Raw genomic sequence first — 23,342 nt, 5'->3', positions numbered from 1 at the left:
CCCAGAGGAGAAGCTATGACTTCCCGTGGACCAGCACCTTCTCCCCACAGTGGCAAAAAAGAAAAAAGAAAGAGAAAAATAAAAGATAAAAAAAGTAGTCTCCCAAGTATGGACTGCCAGAATGAGAAGGAGCCTTGGGCAATACCTACCTAATACAGGAACTGGGCCCAATGATAGTAAGACTTACTAGAAGTCACCAATCTGGCACAAGGGGTTTCTGACACCCAATCTAATGTTATTCTCAACAATGAAGCTGCCTCAACACACCTCTTCTCCTCTCAAGTAGCAACAATCATCTCCACCTTCTTTGTTCGCCCACATTTACTTTGTATGGCAATTTTTTTTTAAACAATAAACTTTTAAATGTGAATAAACATTTTTCTTTTCTTTATTTTTTTTGGTGGTACTGGGGTTTGAACTCAGGGCCTTGAGCTTTCTAAGCAGGTGCTCTACCACGTGGGCCACATCTCTAGTCCTTTTTCGCTTTAGTTATTTTGAAGATAGGATCTCACATATGGGCAGCCTAGACCTTGATCCTCCTATTTCCACCTCCCACACAGCTGAGATGACAGGGATGTGCCACCACACCCTGCTTTTATTGATTGAGATGAAGTTGTAGTAACTTCTTGCCTGGCCTCAAACAGCAATCCCCCCCAATCTCCACCTCTCGAGTAGCTGGGATTACAGGCATAAGACACTGTACCCAGCTTGAATAAACATTTTTCTAAAGATAAAAACAGTAAAAGTTACCTTCATCTTCTGCTATGATCTACAAGATGGAAATGGATTGGTATTGTTTCTTTTTTCCCCTTATCCTATGCAAGCCTATGTGAAGGACACAAGCTACCATTTCAAAACAGCCATTAGTGTGATATTTACACTGGGAAGTCTCTCTCAGTTTGCATTTAATTTTACAATGTTTGTGGAAATGCCATGCTTTCTTAGTAAGTGTTGAGAGCCAAGGACATATTAGTACTGCTATTAGGGATGCAGAGAAGATGGTAATGCTTGACAGTTCAGGTCAGAATAATTTTCCTTAATGATTAGTATATTCCAAGAACAGTAATTTAAATTTTGGAGCACACCTCCACTTTTGCAGTCTTTGACTGCAAGTCTTTGCACGCATTAGCCTTGTTCCATATTGGAAGGGGCTTCCCACAACCTGGGTCTCCCAGACTGTTATACAGAAGTCTTCTTGCTGATAAGCCTTGATCTATAAGGTAATGGAATAAATATGTCAATTACTATAGATCTCTTACTTATCCTTGAAATCACTCACAAAAGGAGATGCAAAATCACTTTTTGTAGAGTATTTTTGCTACCCCAACATCAAATGAAAGACAATGCTTGAGCCAGGTGTGGTGCTTCTCACCTGCAATCCCAGCACTCAGGAGGCTGAGGCAGGAGGATCATGAGTTCAAGGCCAGCCTGGACTACACAGAGAGACCCTGTCTCAAAATTAAATTTAAATTTATTGTTTTTACAAAAAACAAAACAATACTTGGACTCAAATTCTAAGACAAGCTGCTCTTTAGCCCTTGGAAGATGTGTTAGGCCTTTGGCATCGATTACTGACAAGAATAAGCACTCAAATCTTGGTAGAATATGACAAAAGAGCCACCAAGAACTAAGAAATAGGCTGGAGGTATGGCTCAAGTGATAAAGTGCCTGCCTAGCAAGTGTGAAGCCCTGAGTTCAAACCCTAGAAACTGCCCCCAAAAAAGAGGTAAGAAATACCTTTCTGAATACTGAGTAAGTAAGCTAAAAATGAAATCAATGTTATTTTAAGAAAAAAAAAAATCAACCACATCTCTAAACCACAGCAAGGATAAGAAAAACAGTGAAGAAGAGATGGTGACTGGAGAACGGATGACAGCCCCCATGAGCCACAGAGCCTAAAAACTGAGATGGTCAGAAAACCGAAATGCTCTCGCCAAAATCTGGTTCCTTTCCTTATCATGGCCCAAAAGCTTCCTAGCAAAACTGTGGACCAGAAATGTTTCTGATACTCCAGGAATCTGGAAGGATTTCTCTCCACAAGGTCAAGGTGAAGCCAGGGAAGTCAATAACCATGTTGCAGCTCACCTTGCGCAGCATGTCATTCTGCTCTACGCTGTTGATCTTGCCAGGGCTGATTTCTCCCTTCAGAGTGTATTCGAAGAACTTCCCACTGACATTCACTAATAGGGTGCTGAAGGCCCTGTCTTCCTGAGTACAGCTGAGTGACTTGTCACGGCCACTAGTGGCAGGGGTGCCATATCTCAGGATCACCCCGACGATGAGCCCTGAAATAGAGTGAAAAAAGAAAAAAGACATCAGGCCTGAGGAAGGATCAAAAGTGTGGAAATAATAGTACTGCTGATTTTCAACAACTAGGAAATACAGAGGAAGTCTTAGAAACCAAGCCTGGTGGGGGTGTATTTTAGGTGCAATTGCATAGTCCTTCTGAAAGGGTTAGGCGTCTATTCTGGTCAGATTGGAGTCCCTTAGCCACTGGAAGGACAAGGTGGAATGGGACCTTCTGTAGTTATTGTGGTACTCTTAACAGTTTGAACACCCACTCATGTCTCATTTTTGAGGCTTTTAGTGGAGAAGATGGGACGATAAGCTGCAAGCAAAGGGTTTTTTGTTGTTTTTTCCCTGCTGAAGACAGCACGAGGCAGGACTGGTGCACCCTTGATTTTCCCCAGAAGCGTCCCTCTGCCATCTGCAGCAAGGACCAAGCTAGTGGAATTTTTAGTTGCTATAAATGCAACTTGCTTTGTCACACACCAGAAGACAGAGGAAAAAAAAATCAACACTTTTGCTTAGGTCATTTCAAGCACTGGGTATCATGGAAAGTAATTACTCCCTTGAGAAGCTGATTGCTATGGTGTAAATTGGAGCAGCCACAATTCAGGGGCTGGAGAGCTGGCTTCTTGGGGCTGTAGCTGCAATCCCTTAAGCCTCATTCCTTTCTTAGCAGGGCTTTTTCAATAGGGAAAAATAAAAACAACAAAATCATGTCTACATGTCCAATTCCATAAATAAGGAAGCAGTGTGGCTCCCCTGTGTCCTGGACATAAGTCAGATGCACCCAAGCAAATGTGAGAAAAGAAAACCCCTAAACCATAAATGACTGCCAGACACTTCCTATAACTCCCTCTCAGGATGAGAATTTCACACTGCTCTCTAAATTCAGTTCCTTTGCTAATAATATTCAGAGACAGAAGGGGTAAAAATGTCACCCCCTCATCTCACTTGTCATTAATGAGGAAAGACACACCAGAATAAGAAAGAATGTTTATTCTGTTCTATGTGCTACAGTTTGGATGTTGAATGTCCCCTAAAGACCCAGGTGTTAAAGGCTTAGTCCCCAGCCTGGCACAATTGGATGGTTATGAAAACCTGTAAGAGGTTGGAGACCTAGTGGGACATCTTAGGTCATTGGAGGTATACCCTCAAAGGGAATAATGGAACCCCAGCCTCTTCCTCTTCCTTTTTTTATATTCCCAGTCATGAGGTGAACATGTTACTTCACTAGACACTCCAGCCATCATGTGCTGCTGTCACAGGCCCAAGCAACAAATTCAATTAGTCCTGTACTGAAACCTGTACTGAAATAGTCAGCCAAAATATACCTTTCCTCTTTTAAAGATAATTAACTCAGGTATTTTGTTACAGTAATAGAAAGTTGAATAACACACTGTATAATGTTCTATAATATCTCTTACCACCAAGACAATGAGAACTCATGAGAGAGACATTGTTGAATAGCAAAATCATAAATAAAATTTAGAAAAATACAGCTCATTCAGCCAACATGTGTCTGTATTGTGTTATCATCATCATCACCATAGACTGGTATTAACAGACAGATACTTGTAGTTGGTTGACTTTTGTGGGGAAAAAAATCTTAATACTTTTATTACAAATTTAAAATGAGGTCCTAAATAATCTGAACCTGACCAGATATAAAACAATTTGAAAACCTTTAAAATTGTGTGAGAAAAAAAACCAGACTTTTATTTTTTCCCTCTTTTATTTAGCACATGAAAAATCAGACTTAAAAAAACATGCTCGTCATTATCAAAAAGAGATATTTGGGGAAAAATAGTTAAAAATCCCATAATGTAGAGGTTCGAGTACATGTGCAAAACTGGATGATGGCAAAGATGGCCAGCCACCATTTACTCAGCCGTGCCTTTCTCAGCTTCAGGAGTGTACTTCTCAGCTGAAGTACTCTTGGCCATCTTGCGGAGTTTAGGGCTTTCTTAATGTCTGTTCTGGTAACTGAACTTATGGGGTATCTACCCAGAGGTAGCTTGCTAGTCTTCGGTCCCATTTCCTTGATTGTCCTGCTCTTCTCACTGCTTCCCTGCAGACTCGTGACCTATAAACCCAAGAAATCACTGGTCTCATGGGTCCACCTGTGCTCCATCAGCTCTCCCTGTGCAGGAGAGTGGCAATCCCCTGGTCAACACCCATACAGTCTCTGAATGGAGATACGCCACCTGTGCTGTGTTCAGGAAAACTCTACAATCCCTCCTTTTCACCATTTTCACTTTCTGCTCATTCTTCTGGTGACCAAGCAGATGCCTCCATGATGCAGATAACAGTCAGAATGGTTATAGTATGCCACTTATTTACAGCTGGCACTGGAACTCCACCAGGTTCTGTATACTTTTGCTACCTGTGCACCCTTTTGTCTTTCCACAACATGGAACGCCATAGATTCTCTATCCCCACAACTGCAAAGGTGCCTCCTAGAGGTTTTGCTTCTTTATGGAAATCTGGCATACAAATACACTTAGCTTGGTGTCATTCCTGTGGATGAAACCATATCTGTTTCTTATACTGAACCACTTTACTGATCCCAAACTTTCATTGCAAGGAAGTTCTTGTTCCCTTCTGTGGGCTGCCACTTCCTTGCCTCTGCTCATGGTGCCATGCTGGGTGTCAGTCTTACTGCTCATGGCTGAGGTCACGGTAATGATGACTGGGGCCAGCTGTGGCAATAGCACCTTTTCCCAAGGCTGCCGGTGGCACTGCGGCTGCTCAGGACTCTCTGGGCTTTGCTCTCCACTCCAGATGGAATCCTGTAATGCTTTTCATTCTTTCACTCCTGGTGCTGGAGGAGTGGCTCACGTGGTAGAACACCTGCCTAGCAAGTGTGAGACCCTGAGTTCAAACCCCAGTACTGCCAAGAAAAAAAATGTCATCACTCCTGGTTAGGCAGTTAGATTCAGATGAAGTTTTATATGACAAAAGTGATTTCACAGTCTTTCAATACTCATAATACAGGATGATCTGTAAAGCCTGGAGAAGGCACCTGTCACATGAGTTAAGTCAAATGTCTTCATGAGGAAACCAAAACAAACCATTTACAGCAACTGTCTTTCTCCTAAATCAAAACCTGCTTCACGTAACTCACCGTTTCTTGACTTTACCAACATTACTATTAGCAGAGCTAACAGAAAGACTAAGTTATACTAGTGTAGGCTCCTCACAACAACTATCACTCTAACAAAGGTAGAGATTTATATTTGCAGACAGATTCCTCAATTACAGGAAATGCTCTTGAAATCTCTCCCAGTAGCCATCACTCTCACATCAGAATCATTATCAGATGATGAATATTATTTTTTAAAGTTATAAAACCTTTCTCTCTTCACCCTGGGCCCAATGTGCCCACATTAAAGATGGGAGAAAGGTCACGATGCTGCCCCTTTGTGGTTGAAACATGGTAACACAAAACACCACAGCAAAGACACAAGGTTAATGCCATCCTGATAGTTTTGACCAAAGATATACCAAGCCACAGGGTACATACACCACTAGCTCAAAGCATAGTTTGAGTAACTCCTCAAACATTTTCAATTCATATTTATTATCACTGTATTCCATGACATGATATTAAGTTTACATTCAGTATTTTCCACTTGAAGAAAGAATAGGATATCAGGACTGCAGAGGGGTATTCTGGTGAGAAAATGATGAAGACCTGATGAAACATTAATAGTATATTTCACCTGCTGGATCTGAAGACATCCTCTGACAGGGAACTGGAAATAGGTCATAACTACAAGGGATTAAAACATGCTGAAGATTTTTTTTAAGGTCAGAAAGTTCAGTATTCACACAAAAAATAATGCAGAACCACAAAGGCACTGATTTGAAAGGGTCAATAGCACAGTGTTCAAGATTACAAACAGAAATAACTTACTATGTCTGTGGACCAGAAATAATAGCAAAAGATGTTAGGTGATGAAGAGAGGGTTGCTGATTTCACATTCCCCGATGACACAGGGAATAACCTTTATAGAAAGCAAATATGGATGAAATTCCTTTGACATTTGATGTGGCTAAAAACGAAATGGTGAACTCAAAGGTGCAAAAATTCAAGATTCTTTCAACTTCTGGGTATGGAAAAAAACTTTCTTCACAACTGTGCTAGCATACCGTGTTGATGGTACACAACTGCCAGCTTTTCTACTTTTTAAAAGACATAACCTCAAGGAAGGGAAAAACCTTTATATAGTTTCTCTATGTGCCCATCCAAAAATTAGTAGTATGAGGAAGAAATATAATCATGAGCCAAGTGTGGCTTACAAATCCCAGAGGGTCATTAAAGAAACCAGTCCCCATTAGTCTGGTGCCAGATTCCCTTTTGAGACTGAGGTTGTTGGGAGGACAGTTGAACAAATGGACACAGGGTAAGATGTAATTTTAGACAGCCATCCACCAGCTGCAATGTGTAAATGTCAATATTAATAAGCCTTTGTTAAGCAGGAGGGAACAGGTGCATGGATGTACTGTTCTCCTCTAGTGAGACCTCGCCTTCTCTCTCTCTCTCTCTCTCTCACTCTCCCTCAATAATTCCCTCCCACTGGGGTTTTGACTCAGGCCCTAAGCTACTGAAAGTAAGGATCAGTTTAGCCACCACTGTGCAGTTGTTTAGAGTACTATAAGGGTCTAAAGCTTCATTTGAAATAATGAGAAAAGAAAACATCATTTCCTATTCAATTATAATATATTTATAGATAGTGATAACTATAGGTTGAGTATTCCTTAACCAAAATGCTTGGGACCAGAAGTGTTTCAGATTTCAGAGGTTTTTGGATTTGGAGATATTTGCATAGACTTTAAAGCTGAGCATCCCTAATCTGGAAATCAGAAGTCTGATATGCTCCCCAAACCCGAAACTTTTTGCATGTCATGCTGGCACTCAAAGAGCCTCAGATTTTGGAGCATTTCGGATTTCAGGTGTTCAGATTACGGGTGCCCAACCTGTATTTTTTTTTAATGGTAGGAATGGGGTTCGAACTTAGGGCTTTGTACTTGCAAAGCAGGTTTACTGCTTGAACCACACCTCCAGTTCATTTTGCTCTGATTATTTTGGAGATGGGGGTCTCACGAACTATTTGCCCTGGCTGGCCTCAAACCATAACCTTCCTCATCTCAGCCTCCCAAGTACCTAGGATTACAAGCATGAACCACCGGTGCCTGGCTCCCAACTTATACTTCTAAGTCAATGAATAAATAGATTCTAGCAAGACAATTACTTTTCATGTTTGGGGGTCATTTACATGACTTTGGTTTTAAGAATGAATGTTACAGACCTTCTTCTAGTTGTTCTGTTACATGGGCTACAGCTGTGCTACTCGTTGATATATTAAAAGTCATTCAAGGAGAATTCATTCAAAAATATTTTTGTTGCTTATTGACCATCTTTAAGTCCTCTTTGGAGATTTATTTCTTCAAGTCCTTGCCTGTTTGTAAAATTGGGCTGTCTTCTCATGCTTGTGTTCCTTATATATACTAGATACAAATCCATGGTCAGATATACAGTTTACAGATTTTTTTCCTAGTTTATGGCTTATCCTTTTAGTCTCTTGGCAGATTCTTTGGCAGAGAAATAATTTAATGTAATTCTGATGAAGTCTAAGTTAACAATGTTGTTTGTCACTTATGGTTTTGGTGTCCTATCTAAGAAATACTTTCCTAACCGAAGGTCATAAATATTTCTTCTTATATTTTCACTTAGATCTCTGACACAAATTCAGTTAATTCTTTGAGCATGGTTTCAGATTAGGGTTCACAATCACCCTTTTGCATTTAAATGTCCAATTGTCCCAGCACTATTTGTTGGGGGGAAAAAAACTATCCCTTCTCCAGTGAATTCACTTAGCACTTTTGTCAAAAATCAACTGACTATAAACACAAAAGTTTATGTCTAGGGCTGACAGGAGAAATGGGCTACTCCACCTGCCCAGAATAAATGTGCAACATGGGTCTAGAGGGGATGGGTATAGTCCATAGCCTAAAAGGCACTCATACCCACTGTTCCTCCCAGACTGTTATTTGACTTTAGTTGTTATTTTTGACAGCTTGGTCCTGTATTATTGCAGTGTTATGGGCAAAGGGTCTATTGAGCTCTCATATGGCCAGTGTAGACATCTGCCATGAATCATTCTCCCTTACTCCATCATGAGCATGAACAACAGAACCCCTCCATGCTTACTATTTTGCTATGTTGTATACCAATTTTTTTTACTGAAAATGATGGGTTTTTATATTGTACCAAATTAATTCTGATGCGCTATTATATTAGACCATTTTTTCTGATATATTTATTTTGCCTGGTAGTAGCTAGGCAGAATGAAGGAGAAGAATTGGTGGATTCAGTGACAGAATACCTGGGTATGTAACTTCACTTTCTCCTTAGCTGCAATCCAGAGCAAGATAGCTCTCTGCTGCTCATTTCTACAAGTGGGCTGTTGTAAGAATGAACATGATGTGTCAAAGACCTTTACAAAGTGTCAAATGCTGCACAAATGATGCTTTTTATGAACCCTTCAGAAGAGTTATTTTTCCTTGCATTATTGCATTTCTATAAAAATAGCACATATTAGGGTATCAGGGCTTAGGATGAGAAGTGATGTGTAGGCTGGAGCAAAGTAGGAAAAATACCCCAGAAAAGTAGCTACAGAATGCTCTTATTGAAGTTATCCTGTCTGGTGTCTAGTGGAGGGATAGGATGCCATAATTTCCTTATTTGCCCCTCTAAGTAACTTCCTGGGTACCAGTAAAATGAGCATTTATGCAATGATACACAGATATAAAGGGTTTTGATGAAAGAAAAATTTTGAAGATAGGCATAATTCTCTATCTATAAATGCTAATTTTTATTTTAGAAGATTCTCCCAGAGGTTTACAAAAACACTTAATAGTCACTACTAAAACAATATAGTCATGATGTAGCGTCATGTGGTGAGCTTTAGTTTGGTAAATAAACAAAACATAAGCAACTCTTATCAGTTTTCCAGAGTAAGTGAGTAACATTTTTTTCTATTTAAGAAAAAAAAAGATTACAAAGAAGGCAGGTATCATGAAGTCAATAATCACATTATTAAATATTCCCCATTTAAATGAAAAACAAGTATCAGCCATATAATAGGCTTATCCTGATGTGAGAAACACAATCCTCTGATTAATTATACCAATTTACAACTATATTGCTCAATTTATTTAATGCACTCAGGTGACCCGCATTGTATGGTTAAAAAAATGTTTTCAGAATAGCTTGAGATTTAGCATTGGCACTGAAGCATCAGACAGTGAGATTTGAAGCCCATCACAAACAGAGCCACAGGTCCTACCCGCTTATCCAAGGAAAACTCCTTCCCTTGTGTTTCCCATACACCTAAGGTATGGCTGCGGTGGCCCCACACTCACTTTATTCAGCTCTTATGCCACTTTAGTATTCCAGCATGGAGATACAGTTTCCTTCTGCCTCTCTGTGTCACTGTCTAGAAAATTTCTCTAGGTTCATCATTCAGTCCAACAATTCTTTCTTCAGTTCTTTATCCTGCCCACTGTTTGTAATTTCAATGGTGATTTTTCATTGCTTCAAATTCTACTTGGTTTTCTTCCCAAAATGCCTGATTTTGGGTTTGTTAACAGAATCCAAACTAAGAGTTGAATATAGCTGTGCACTCGGTGGCTGCTGCTCTCACTTGTTGTAATCTACTTCACAGGACAGGAAAGAACACACCTCTAAAGGGTACCAGCTAAATCAACAGTGGCCCATTCACAGAGTCTACAGGCATTACATTAAAAGGAATGCAACACTCTTATGTCCTGTGCATTAAGTATTAAAAAAGCAAGATGCAGAGCAAATTAGGTAGCATGCTACCTTCAGCATGGGAGATTAAAAAAAAAGAAAATCTAACTTTGGATTGTAAATGCATCAAAATTCTTTGGAAGGGTATTCCCAAGAAAATTTAACGGTGGCTGTTTCTAGGGAGAAGACTTGTAATGACTGGGAGTCAAAGGAAAGATGGGCCTTAATTTTCACTGCCAAACCACTTGAATTTTAAACCATTTACAGTATATATTTCCTATTAAAAAGGAAACTGATAGCTAAACACTACAGGAAGCCATGCCATTTGCTACCTGTCTGCACTTGGCACACATTGCTTCCTCTCTCAGGTATGTCTCCTAGTCCCAAGCTTCACTCCCCTGTCTACCTGATCAGTTTCTATCCACTCCACGAGACTCAGCTGAAACAGTACCACCTGTGTCACAAAGTCAACCAACCCTTCCTCTGTGCTGCTGATGCCTACACATGGTTACTGCATGTTTACCCCTCAAGACAGAGAGTCCCACTGAACCTAGCACAATGTCTAGAATGTGGTTATCACTTGGTAAATATTTGCCAAAAGAAGGAAATCATAAAAATCAAAAATTGTAATTTGACTACAAATAATATTAACAGATTATACAATACAGAAGCATCTGTTCCTGAAATTATGAACATAGTGCTTTATCCTCTAAAATTTATGTCCATGCTTTTTGGCAGGCAACCAAACAGTATTTGGAAAAATTAGAGTTTTGTGTTCTTGTTGTAATTTCCTGAGTCGTGAAATTAGTATCTGGGAAGCAGCCAAAGTCAACAACCAGAGTCATATTAATGGCACGATAAGAAATGCTTCACGTTATACATCCAGCAAAATCCTCTATGTGTTTAGAACCACAGAAGAAAATGTCATTACACAGTAGCTTTAATTCAGCCCAGCTCAAAACTATGTCACATTGAACAGGCTACTTGATAAAATTATTTTAAAACAAAACACAGAGTATAGTAGTTGTAACAGAAAATCTGTTGTCTATTCTCCTCAGAGGTGGTCCCTGTATTCAGGAGGGAAGGTCTCTGGGCTGGATGCTTACAAGGGGACACAGAGCTGGCCGGGACAAAGGGCTTGCCTTATGAGCCCCACCACAGACCGATCTCTCCTGTGCATGCAAAACTGATGATAAAGCCAGCCAACTGTGATGGGCACCATAAAAGAGCAGCATGAAAAGGTGGCATAGTAAGGAATAGAATGAACAATTCTTTCATGTGAAAATAGTAGTTGAAGAAAACGTCACAGAAACAGTGACTTCTCAGCTGGGCCTTTCAAGAAGAGTCAGACTACATGGAAGAAAGAGGAAGGAGGCTATAAGCTAGATTTCTGAGAAAGCCCTCACTCAGCCCATGGTGGGAAAGTGAGGTGCAACAGCATAACCAGAGCTGGCCTTTGCCAGGCAGAAAGGAAAAGGGTGTAGCCCAAGTGTGAAGTGAAGTTGGCACATCCCTCTGAGCCAGGTTCACAAGATCAGCCTTTACCTCACAGGAAACAGAAGCCACACAGACTTCTGGGCTAAAGAAGGGGCACAGCCAAGTCTGGGTTTTAGAAGATACTACAGCAGTAGTACTGAGAATGAACTGCATGAGAGACAGGCTACAAGCTCAAGAGCTTTGGCACCTTTCCTAAAAGCATTATGCCTCGGAGGGAAAGGGGGATCAAAATCACTCTTCCAATGAAGAAGATTCCTACATCACCCCACACTCTTCTTCTACCTTTCTTTCATTCAAGTGCTGGCTATGGTTTAGGCTCACATGAATAGGCTCAGAATGTTCTGAAACATTACCAACCCAACCTAACAATAAGAGATTTATCGCACAAAGAGACAGATCAACCAAATGCTATAGGAAGGGCCTTGACTGAATCTTGTTTTTGTTGTAGTACTAGGGGTTGAATTCTGGGCCTTGTGCTTGCTGAGTAAGTGCTCTACCATTTGAGTCATACCCCCAAGTCCTTTATGCTTCAGTTGATTTTGAGGCAGGATCTACGCTCAGGCTAGCCTGGACTTCAATCCTCCTATTTGTACTTCTTCGTGTAGCTGGGAATAGCAGGTACATGCCACCACACCCATTCATTGGTAGACATGGGGGCCTCATGAACTTTTTGCTCAGGCTAGCCTTGAAATGTGATCCTCCCAATCTCCACCTCCCAAGTAGCTAGGATTATAGGCTTGAGCCACCATGCCTGGCTTGACTATTAAGTCAAAATAAACAAAACTCAATAGGGAAAATGTGGACTTACTGTAAATTTGACAAATGCTGCAAAAATACTATGATTTTTAAGGGATGATAATGTTATATTTTTAAAAGATTCCTCCTTATCTTTCATAGATAAATACTGACATATTTACAAATAAAATGATACGATGTCTGAGATTTGCACCAAAATCGTCTTGGCTTAGAAAAAGGTAGCTGGTGAGTAGAGATGAAACAAGATGGATAACGAGCTGGTAATTAATGAAGCAGGGTAAGGGGTGCATGTAATGGTTATTGTTAGTCTTTACTTATATGCATTTGAAAATTTCTATAATAACAAATTAAATTTTAAAAGTCACCCACCCAACACAAAGCAACCATAGGTTGTATACAGATTTCTATCCCAGTGTTCCAGAACTTTCATCCCAACATCTGTCTACCATCTCCCTGAGAGCTTCTACTCAACAGGTTGAAGAGGTAACTCACTCACTCCCCCTGCCAGCACTATTTCCCTGCCCCATTCCCTATCCCTGTGAGTCATCCTTAACTCATTCACACCCCCAGGCTTCACCTAGGTTCTGCACAGTGGCAGCCATTCTTCTCAGATAAACTTGTCTTCTCTGACTTTTTGTCTCCCTGTATATACCTCATGCTCGTGGGCAGTCTACTTCAAATCTGCTGCAATGACAGTGATTCAAAAAGAAACATCTCTGCTTAGCTTAAAGGTGTTCAATGGTTCCCCTCATCAGCTAAAGGACAAAAGCCCAACTCCTCGGCAAAGCAAAACCTGTTCATCTATTCATGTTTATAAGGCACTGAAATTTTCCTGATACCACCTTAGTGAACTCGGTTCTCACAAAAGATGTGAAAGCCATCTTTTGAGACAGCTAACGATGGGACTAGCAATTAGCAAGGCTACAGGGTACAACCACAGTCATAGGAAGGGATCCCTTGAGGTAAGGTGTCAGGCAGCACCACCAGCCAGCATCCTCTCAGTGCTGTGTCCACACCAAGTTTCACCTGGCTACCTCCTCAGGAGACAGAACCCAAGGCTCACATACTCATGGCAGTTGCCTGACCAAAATGTTGCTTAGGCAAATGTGGCTACAAAACACAATTTTTCTCTGAGATTCATTGGCCTAGTAAAAGATCAAACTTGAACCCAACCAACTGGCCTCCTCACCAGTATCAAAGTGGCAGCATCGAAGCCAAAGAAATAAAACACATACTAACCATAAAAGGTGAAAAACTTAAACCATGGAAAAGGACATATTCTATAAGAATTACAAATAGACACATGAATCACCTTTATTAAAGGTACTCAAAATAGGTTAGCAAAGTACAAGTGGGAAGTGGTTAGAGGATATGTCAGCCGTTGAGAACAGAGCCCAAGATATTTTTACTATTGCCATCAACTATGTTGCTTATTCTTTCCTTCCACATGCTCTCGGCCACTCAGCCCCAAATTAAAGGTTATATTTACAAAGATAAAAATGTCTCCCTGGACTCAAAGCACTGTTACCCAGTAACACTGACTAGAAGAAGGAGAAATCTGTGATTTAGTAGCAACACAGCAATTGGTACCTCCCCAGGTGATATATGCAACAAATATTTATTGAGCAGCTTAACACATGCCAGGTTCTGGGAATACAGCAGTCAACAAAAGAAGCAAAAATCCTGCCCTTCCTTCAGAGGCCTTACACTCTAACAAAGAAAAGAATTTTTTCAAATGAGACAAATAAGTTAAATGGAACAGTATAAGCAGGAAGGGATAAAATAAAGGAGAGAACGGAGTGTCATGGGAGGTGCCAGGGCAGGACAGTGGTATGATACCAAAGAGCCAGGAAAGACAAGATTTCACTGGAAGGAAAAGTGGTAGGTACACCATCACAGTGCAATACCACAGCACAACAGGTTAGGTGCTCATCTTCCTGCTGTTTGATTCTCTGCCAACAGTTACCTATTTTTAAGAATAAGGTGCCCACGTCCACTACTTGAACAAAGACCAGTGTGCCTCTATTATTTGACAAATCTGTGTGTGTAGACACACACACATAATATATATATATAGATATAGATACGCATGTAGATACATCTGTAGATACCTGTAATCTATATCCACAGATATAGATATCTGTAACTGTCTATCTATATAAAACCCACTCATACTATGTATGAAACTGTGTAAGGCACAAAAGGAGATAAGCCAGAAATAGCACACAATGGTCCTTGTTGTCTGAGTGTCCATGGCCCATTAGAGGACAATTGTACAAAAGAAAAAAAAGCATTAGAGGGAGTCCCCATCGACCATCCTTCCAGTTTATATTACAGGACTAGGATGTCAAGATTCTCGGGAACCATCAGACAGTCAAACACTGTGCAGGAAGGGAGGGCAGCCCACCATATGGCTGGGTGCTTACAGTAGTCTAATACAACAGAAGGACAGATCTACTGCAAAATACGATGGAATATGGTGATTAAGAAGATATGAGTGAGGCAAATGGTCATAGAGAAGTAAAAGAAAAAAAAAAGCTTTAGGCTCAAGTGACTGGCAAGATGTGGATACCATTTACAGAAGTAGAAAGACCAGTGGGATAGCTGGTTTTAATGGAAGGTGCAGCTGGGCATGGTGGCCCACACCTATAATTTCAGTACTCGGGAGGCTGAGGCAGAAGGATCACAAGTTCGAGGTCAGCCTGGGGCTACATAGTAAGACTTTGTCTCAAAGAAAAAGCTGCTAACTATGTTGTTGCATATGCTGATTTTACAGCATGGTACATGCAGGTGGAAATGGCCCAACCAGAGATTACTTGCGTTCTAGGGAAGAGAATTCAACAAATTTCTCTCCAGGGAGAAATGGAAGCTGATTTTTCAGTTTGTCTTCTCCTGAAACTTTTGCAAATTTTGTACTATGATATGTAATTATCTTGTCAAAAATTAATTTTAAAAGTTAGGTATAGTGGCACATGCCTGTAGGCCTAGCCACTTGAGAGGCTGAACCAGGAGTTCAAGGCCAGCCTGGGCAACATAGTGAGATTCATATCTAAAAAAAAAAAATAAAACTTTAAGTCATGACTTTCAGGACTGTATTTCAGGAGTACATTCAGAACTAAATATAATGGCCTGGAAACCAGCTGTGCAAAAATGATATCTAAAACCACGGATCAGAGCACAAAAGTTCTCAGAGCAAGGGCTGTCCCTTAGGCACTTCAAACATTTAAGCAAAGACAATGAAAGCAGGGATGACTGAGGAGACAGGACTCTTATGTGACAGGAAGAACATCATTCAAAAATGCAACTAGTAAATGCATCAAAGAATGTATCTGAAATAGGGGAGCAGACAGTGAAGGACCCCAATAGATTTAAAGGTAAGTATTTCTCAAGGTTAGCCAGCCAAATTGCCATACCATTGATATGAAGTGACAAAACGGTGGGAGTAAACCAGAAGCTGAGCTGTTCCTGTGCCCTTAAGAGCCTGGAAATCCCCAAACTACAAGGTGACTCACCTGGAATGTACCTGAGATTCATATAGTAGGTAAACCCAGTCTACCATGTAGTATCCAGTTTGTAAAAGTAGTGTGAAAAAAAAAAAGAGGAAGGAAAGCAAGCTTCCAAAAAAGTCAAAGAGTTAAACAGTCCATACAAGGATATGGACAAGACCTGGCCTGCGCCAGGCAGGGGAGGACAGGAAGAGGACAAGGCTACCCCAAGAAGGAGATGGACCCACACCCTTTCCCAGTTGTGTGTGCCAGAACCAATAACCTCTGCTCTTACTCTGTTCTAAGCAACCTTGTACCAGCAACCAGGAGGCCGCTGCTGTTTGCCTACCCACAGAAAATGCTCTGCTATGTCCTGCTCAATTTACCCAGCAAATCTCTCATTAGAAATGAAATTAGTTGGCACTTGGTTTAGTTTCAAGCTCTCTGAACCTGAGAGACAGTCAGTCACCAGGTTGCTGACTATTTCAGCTTCTGGGCCAGCAATGTCTTTGTCTGAGTCTCGGCCAAGGTGTATGCTATGCTGCCTGTGTGTGGCCTCTTGCAGCCTGCTAGTGACATCTGTGCCACAGGCTTCAACATGCAACTGCAACAGCATCTATTTTCCCAGCTCTATTTCACAGCTCACTCCTATAATGACAACTATGGCTCTGTCCTCCATGTTTGTTTTAAGGGTAAACCTATGCTATTTTCTCCTAATCCAATCACTTCATATGGAGTAAAAGTCACTGTTACCACTAGAAAACAGCTGATCATAAAGCAATCATAAAAATCTCAAGCATGCATTCTCCTTATCATGTTACTGAATTAAATGACCTGTTCAACATGGCTGACTGAACACTACACACAGGTTTAGTGCAAAGACAGGAGGATAGGCTGCATCTCCCCCTCTCTAGCCCCAGTGCCTTCCTTCTGCCTCTGAGGCAACCATCATTCATTTTAGTCTGTATCCTCAGTCCAAGGTTTATCTAGAAATATGTAATGCTCTTTTCCTTATTTTAATTTACCCAAATAATATCTTCTAAAACTAGAAAGTAGGTTTGACTGTGGAACAAAACCCAAAATAACAGCAGCTTAAACAAGACAGAAGTTTCTTTTTCCATCATGTAAGAGAGCCTAAACATAAACAGTGGCTCCCCCTGTCTTACTGCTCTACCACCTCTGTAGTGTTGACCTCACCATCAGACCCATGCTTCAGGCAGAGAGAAACTGAGGAGAGGGCAAGGGAAGACACTCCTTTCCCTTTAAGGGCATAGCCTCTAACTTGTATACACTACTTCCACTCATACCCTATTGGCCAGTACTTGGTCACATAGTCACATCAGGCTCCAAGAGAAGCAAGAAAACAAAGTTACCATTCTGGGAAGCCACTTACCCTTCTAAAATCTCATTACTATGGGAGAAATGGGAAGTAGACACTGGGAGACAAGTAGCATTTTCTGTCATGTTTACCGGACAGATTTACAGCATTGCCCTTCTTTTTACTCAATGCTGTTTCTGGGAGTTACTTATGCTGAAACATATAAAGCCATACATGTACAATACTGTTCAGTTGCACACTGCAGAATCTTATATAAGGGCTCAGGTAACAGATTTGCTTTAGAATATAGAGTTTAAATTCTAAATGTGGTGTATGAATATACCACAATTTATTAAATGATTCCCCTACTGCTAGACACCTGGGTCTTTAAAACACAATATATTTACAAGATGTTTTTAATCAAAGCAAGGAAAATGTTACATTAGTTAAATGCTAAATTATATGATCAGCCTTAGGTTCACTCTGGTTGTTTTGTAAAGTGTTTAAAAAAAAGAGCTCTACAGCAAGCCAATTAAAACAGAAACAATACTGAACTACATAGAAGGAGGAAATAAATTTATGTTCCTCCTAGACTTTCTGTTATTGTAATCAAGAAATGCAAAGTGTTCTGAGTTTCTTGACAACTAAAATAAAAAGGAGATATTGTAAACCATTTGATTCTCATGAGCTGATAAAAGGAAATATATGTTAAGAGAAATGAATGTTTGCATAATCCTACATTATAAAATAAAGCTTTCACATTAGCCCTTATCCAAGGCTCAGTTAGTAAGAAAGGGTAACGTCAATAACAACTAGCAGTATTAAAAAGGTACAAGGTTTCTCTAGGAGAATGACTTTTGGTTGACTCTTAACAAGGAGAGTGTTTAACATTAAATGTTTTTTTTTTCTTTCTTTTGCATAGGGTCAGGTCAGTACTCCAGGGTGATGTCAATACAGGAGTCCTGCCCAGAAGAGGACATCCATGAGGTTCCGACCACTCAGAATGGCTGAGTCTCCTCCAGAACCTTGTGGCTTCCCTGTAATGTGGTACTTTCAGAGCCTACGCTATTATTGACTCTGATATTAGGGGATTTTCCTCTCTTCTCTAAATAACTCAAGATTTTAATCCATTTTAGAGAAGTGAAAAGACACAGGTTATTTCTGTGTTTTTCATGACAATAAAACACGCAAATATAGTATCTTCCTTTTCATTTTTACTTGCATTTAGCCACTATTTTTCTTTCAACACGTATTTTCAACTGCTATTTTTTTGTTGTTGAGACTGGAGTTTGAACTCAGGGTTTTGAGCTTGCAAAGCAAGCACTCTGCCACTTGAGCCAAATCTCCAGTCCATTTTGTTCTGGTTATTTTGGAGATTTGGGGGGGAGGGGTGTCTCGTGAACTATTTGCCTGGGCTGGCTTTGAACTGCAATCCTACCAATCTCAGCCTCTCAAGTAGCTAGGATTATAGGCATGAGCCACTAGTGCCTGCTCTTAAACTATTATTTTAATTTTAATAATTCATGGGGTACCATGATAATTTGATACATGTACAGAGTGTATAATGATCAAGTTAGGGTAGTTGACATGTCCATTTCCTCAAATATTTTAAAAGTTTTTAATTAAACCATAGTTATAATATTAACCCCAATATATTACTGTGAAAATTTTTTTTGTTTCTTCCTATTATTCTAATTTGACTCAAACAGAAACTGTACATTTTAGTATGCTAAGAAACAAGAGTTTCAAATCAATCAGGTCAGTCTAAAAATAATGAACACTCAGTTTGTACTAAGGTTTTTACTTACAATATTATCTCTTAATTTTCACAACTTTATGAGGTAGGGATTACTAACCAGAAAACTGGATTGTCAATAGCAAACAACTTGCTTTATATCACATTGCTGGTAAACTGCAGAACTAGGATTCAAATTCACCTCTTTCCAATTCCAAAGTCAGAGTTCTTTCTGCTATTTGTGTATGTCTCCAGATGACAAGTAAATTGTAGGTAAAATTTCATTCACTTTTGTAAATAAAACATGCAAATACTGTGTTGAAGTCCCAAACCTCCCCCCAACACAGGCTACTCAGTATAATCTAGCCATGAGTCCCCGTCCCCAAATCTTATTTCCTACATTGACCTCTTCTACAAGGAGCCTGCCCCCACTGCAATCTGATCCATAGGTCTCATCATTATCACCATAGTTACAGACAACATATCTGTTCAACAAATCGTTTCTGAATGCCTACTATGTCCCAGGCACTGTTTTAGCATTTAGAGACATACATCAGTGAACAAAACAATAGAAATTACTACTGTCTTGGAACTCACTTATATTTCTAGTAGGAGGAGAAATACAAAAGCAAAAACAAGATTACATGGCATGTTAGAATACAGAATCACTCAGCAGCACACCATCAGCCCCACATCCTATCCTGCCAGCTCTACTTCTTAAAGATTTTTTTCCAACCAACTCCTCTTCTCTTTAGTGTCACTACTCTGGTTCAAATTTAGCTCCCCAACCTTCCATTCTCCAACATCCACCAAACAAATACATAGCCATGGCAAGGATGCTTAAAACTTGAGTTGTTTCACTGCCCATGGTCCTTCACATGGCATTGAAGGCCCACAAACACTTGGCATCTTCCATCTCTCCAGTTCCACTTATTACCACCACCTGCCCCCAACACATAAATATATGTCATAGTCACTTCCCAGGATGCCCCACATACACTTTGCTGTCCTCCTCTACCTGGCAATACTGTTCTCCAGAACCTCTCCCCCAACACACTACTTGTGTAGTAGAGGGAATCCTAGCTAATGGGAGCTTATCCTCGAGACAAACCAGGGGACCTCTGATATGATGTATCATATGATGTATCACCAAGACTATTTCCTGAATTCCCTGAACAAATTTGCTCTAAAAATTCATGCATTATCACGAGTGGATGGTGAATGTGGCACTTTCCAGAACAAAAGGTCTAAACAAAAAACTTCAAATCAGCATAGCAACAAAACAACCACTTCTGGCCCAAATACATAGGATGACATCAATAACGGTTTTAAAATACTTTTTCTGACTGTGCTGATTATCACTGTAGTCCTACTTGAACATATAATTTCATTTATAATGAAGTTTATCTTATAAAATTCCAAGAAATACTTCTGTTTTAAACAGTATATATTAATTGTACAAAGGGATCTCATTATGACATTTCCATGCATGCATATAATGTACATTACCATATTCACCCCTCTATTACCCTTTTTTATGCCCTCACCTCCCACATCCCTAATAGTGCCCCTTTTTATGCTTATGTCCAGGAAGTAAATCTTATTCTTACTAGAGTTTAAAAGCATTGTCTGCTTAGATTCAAGTGCTCCAATAAAAAAAGCTGCTTCCACTTCTAAAATTAAACCATTTAATGAGAACTGCCATAGAGAGACTTTGATAATAATTTTTCCAAAATGGCAGGGAACACATAAGCTGTGTTTCCACTGTTCTACTTGAATCAACCAGCAGAACAGTGGAATTTTCAAAGATACAAATAATTCCCCTTGGTCAAATTACCCAGGATAGAAATTAGAGCCATGCAAGAAAAGGAGACCAAGAGGAAGAGCACCAGCACAGCCCTTGGCCTCTGGTTTCTCTGCCTTCCAAAGCTAGAGGCAAATTATTCTTTTTTAAATCTATCCATTAAGCCTCCAAGAAATAAATAAGTTTGTGTCAAAATTCAATTTTCTGTGGGGTCATCTTCAAATACCACACATTTTATTATAGTTACCACAACACAGCACAGCTTCCAAAGTGAAGGTCCAGGGTTGAAAAAAGACCTTCCTATCACACATCACCACTAAGCCATCAAAGGCTATGGAGACTGGCACACAAGCACTACTTGAGCCACCGTGAACACGACCATCAAGGTGTTGCCATTAGCAAGCAAACTTGCTCTCTAGTGTGGGTAGGGAAGGGTGGCCAATAAATAAGCAAACAAAGAGAAAGGATGACTGTGTACTATAGAAGTGCTGCTGCATTTTTAAAAACCTGTTTTGATTATGCTGGTCTCTAAGAAAAACACCTCTGTAGTAGTAGTAGTACTTGTTGTTGTTGTTGTGTGTGTAGAAGGGGGATAATGGGGTCAACAACAGCCTTGCTAGCACTTTGCCCCTAAATGTAAAAGTGTTCCACATATACAAGGCCTACGAATACAGGTTGCAAAACAAGTTAAAGCCTTAACTTAGAGTTTCATTATGTTTTAGAAACTTCATCACCTTAAAGTTTAAGCACTTGTTAAAGTCCTCCTAACAAGGAAAATGTGTCATTTTATTTATGGCTTTTTGTAAATATAAGTGCAGTGATGTATAGCTTTTTAAAAGTTTCTGTGACAATGCTAATATGTAATCTAGGTAATAGAGTTATTTGCAGAAAAATGGAGAAACTCTTTGCATACACAAGTACTGTTTCCCTCCAAAACCTTAGTTTCCTGAATTATTCTAAGATTATTTGTAAAACTGAAAATTCTGTAAGGCCAGGAAAGACTTTCATCAACCCCATTTATGATGTCTCATTCCTGTATTACACATAAAGAGCCATAATCTTAAAGAGAGTAACCAATGAGAGGCCGATACATAAAAATAACATTAAATGGGTGAGTTGAGAGCTGCCAGACTTCATATGATGAAATCATTCCTTCTCTGTGTGTCTGCACTCACTGTAACGCTGGTTCTGCAATTTATACTTGCCTTACACAAGTTCTATTGTGAGCTCAAAGCAGAGGTACAGGAATAACCTCCAGAAGATTCTTCCTCATAATCAGGTAACAGTCTGTCATTTTAGGCTACCACACAGAACAAATTGTCACTCACAGTTTCTGTCACAGAGTGGGAAATGTAATGCTGCATTCAGTGTAAAATATGATCCTGAAAAAAAAAACTTGCCCAATCTCTCTCTGCAGGGTCTGCTCAGCCTGCAACATGAAGCACTGGAGAGCCATGATCTCCAGCTTACCAGGCCAACCTAGAAACCAAACTGCTGCTGTGTAGCAAGGACTGAAAACCATGATGAGAAAACTACAGCTAATCCACTCACATAGCACAGGAAAAATGGAGAAAAACTCCCACCATGTGTAACTGGCCGACTTAATGTCAGCGGTGATATAATCACGCATGTGTTATCAGGCTCATCTTACAGATGCTGCAACTACAGGTGCCCAGGTGGGGCAGCCCAGGTACTCACAGTGAGATTTCGTCCCAAAACATGGCAAACACTACCATCAGGCCATGGCTGAGTCACTGAGCAAGTCCCAAGTGCTCATGCATGGCTCACACCTTGCCTGGTTTCCTCCCTGAGGAAACACACCCCCCTATGAGGAAGCAAAGGAGCCGACTTCAAAGCCCTGTCCAGGATGCCAAGGGGAAGGAGGTGCACCTTCTGACCTGCAGAATTTGGGAAAGGGGGCTGTCTCAGTAGTAAAGGGGTCAATAGATGTGAGAAGAGACCCAAAACCACAGCACCAGCCTTCCCTGGTAGTGAGACAAAGCACACAAGCCAAAAGGTCGTGCTATCCTCACCTATGCTCCCCAGGAACTGCACAATGATGTCTCCCCGTGCCACTGTAACCTGCATGAGTGTTCTAAGTCAGCCTTCAATAATGACAATAAAAGGCTACTCGTTCCCTCACTTCCTGAGAGGAAGAATGGGAAAAAGAAGCTGTTGGAATCAGAAGGGTTCAGAGCAGGGATTCTGGAGCCAGACTGCCTAGTTTACAGCTCAACTTCACCACGTCCTAAGCCAGATGACGTAGGAAAGCCCTTGACTTTTGAGCCTCAATTTTCTCCTCAGGAAACTAAATGATGAGGAATTAAATGAGCTAACATTTATAAAATGCCTAGAATAGTGCTTGGCACACAGATAATCCCTGATTTACAATGGTTCGACTTAACTTTTTGACTTTACAGTGGTGTCAAAGTATTACACAGTCAGTAGAAACTGGACTTCAAATTTTGAATCTGGATCTTTTTCCCAGATGGGTGGCAGCAGGGAGCCAAGGCAGCCAGTTAGCCCCGTGACCACAGGGGAAACAACTGACCCTCCATAGAGCACTGTGTGGCTAAGCTGGGATGTGTGGTACATTGTTGATTCAATGCATTTTCCACTTAGAGTACATTTCAATTTGATGG

General features: G+C 40.4%; 1 protein-coding gene across 1 annotated transcript in view; it reads right to left on the bottom strand.

The window, feature by feature from the left end:
• Positions 1–23,342, bottom strand: part of Slc9a7 (solute carrier family 9 member A7) — a 136,293-nt gene that overhangs the window by 69,104 nt on the left and 43,847 nt on the right. The window contains exon 2 of the mRNA XM_074062905.1: positions 2,086–2,285. Within this exon, the coding sequence (XP_073919006.1) occupies positions 2,086–2,285 (200 nt within the window). The remainder of the gene's footprint in view (positions 1–2,085; positions 2,286–23,342) is intronic.

The sequence above is a fragment of the Castor canadensis genome, chromosome X, assembly GCF_047511655.1.
Source record: "Castor canadensis chromosome X, mCasCan1.hap1v2, whole genome shotgun sequence".
Lineage (NCBI taxonomy): Eukaryota > Metazoa > Chordata > Mammalia > Rodentia > Castoridae > Castor > Castor canadensis.
This window is presented reverse-complemented; position numbering and strand designations above follow the sequence as displayed.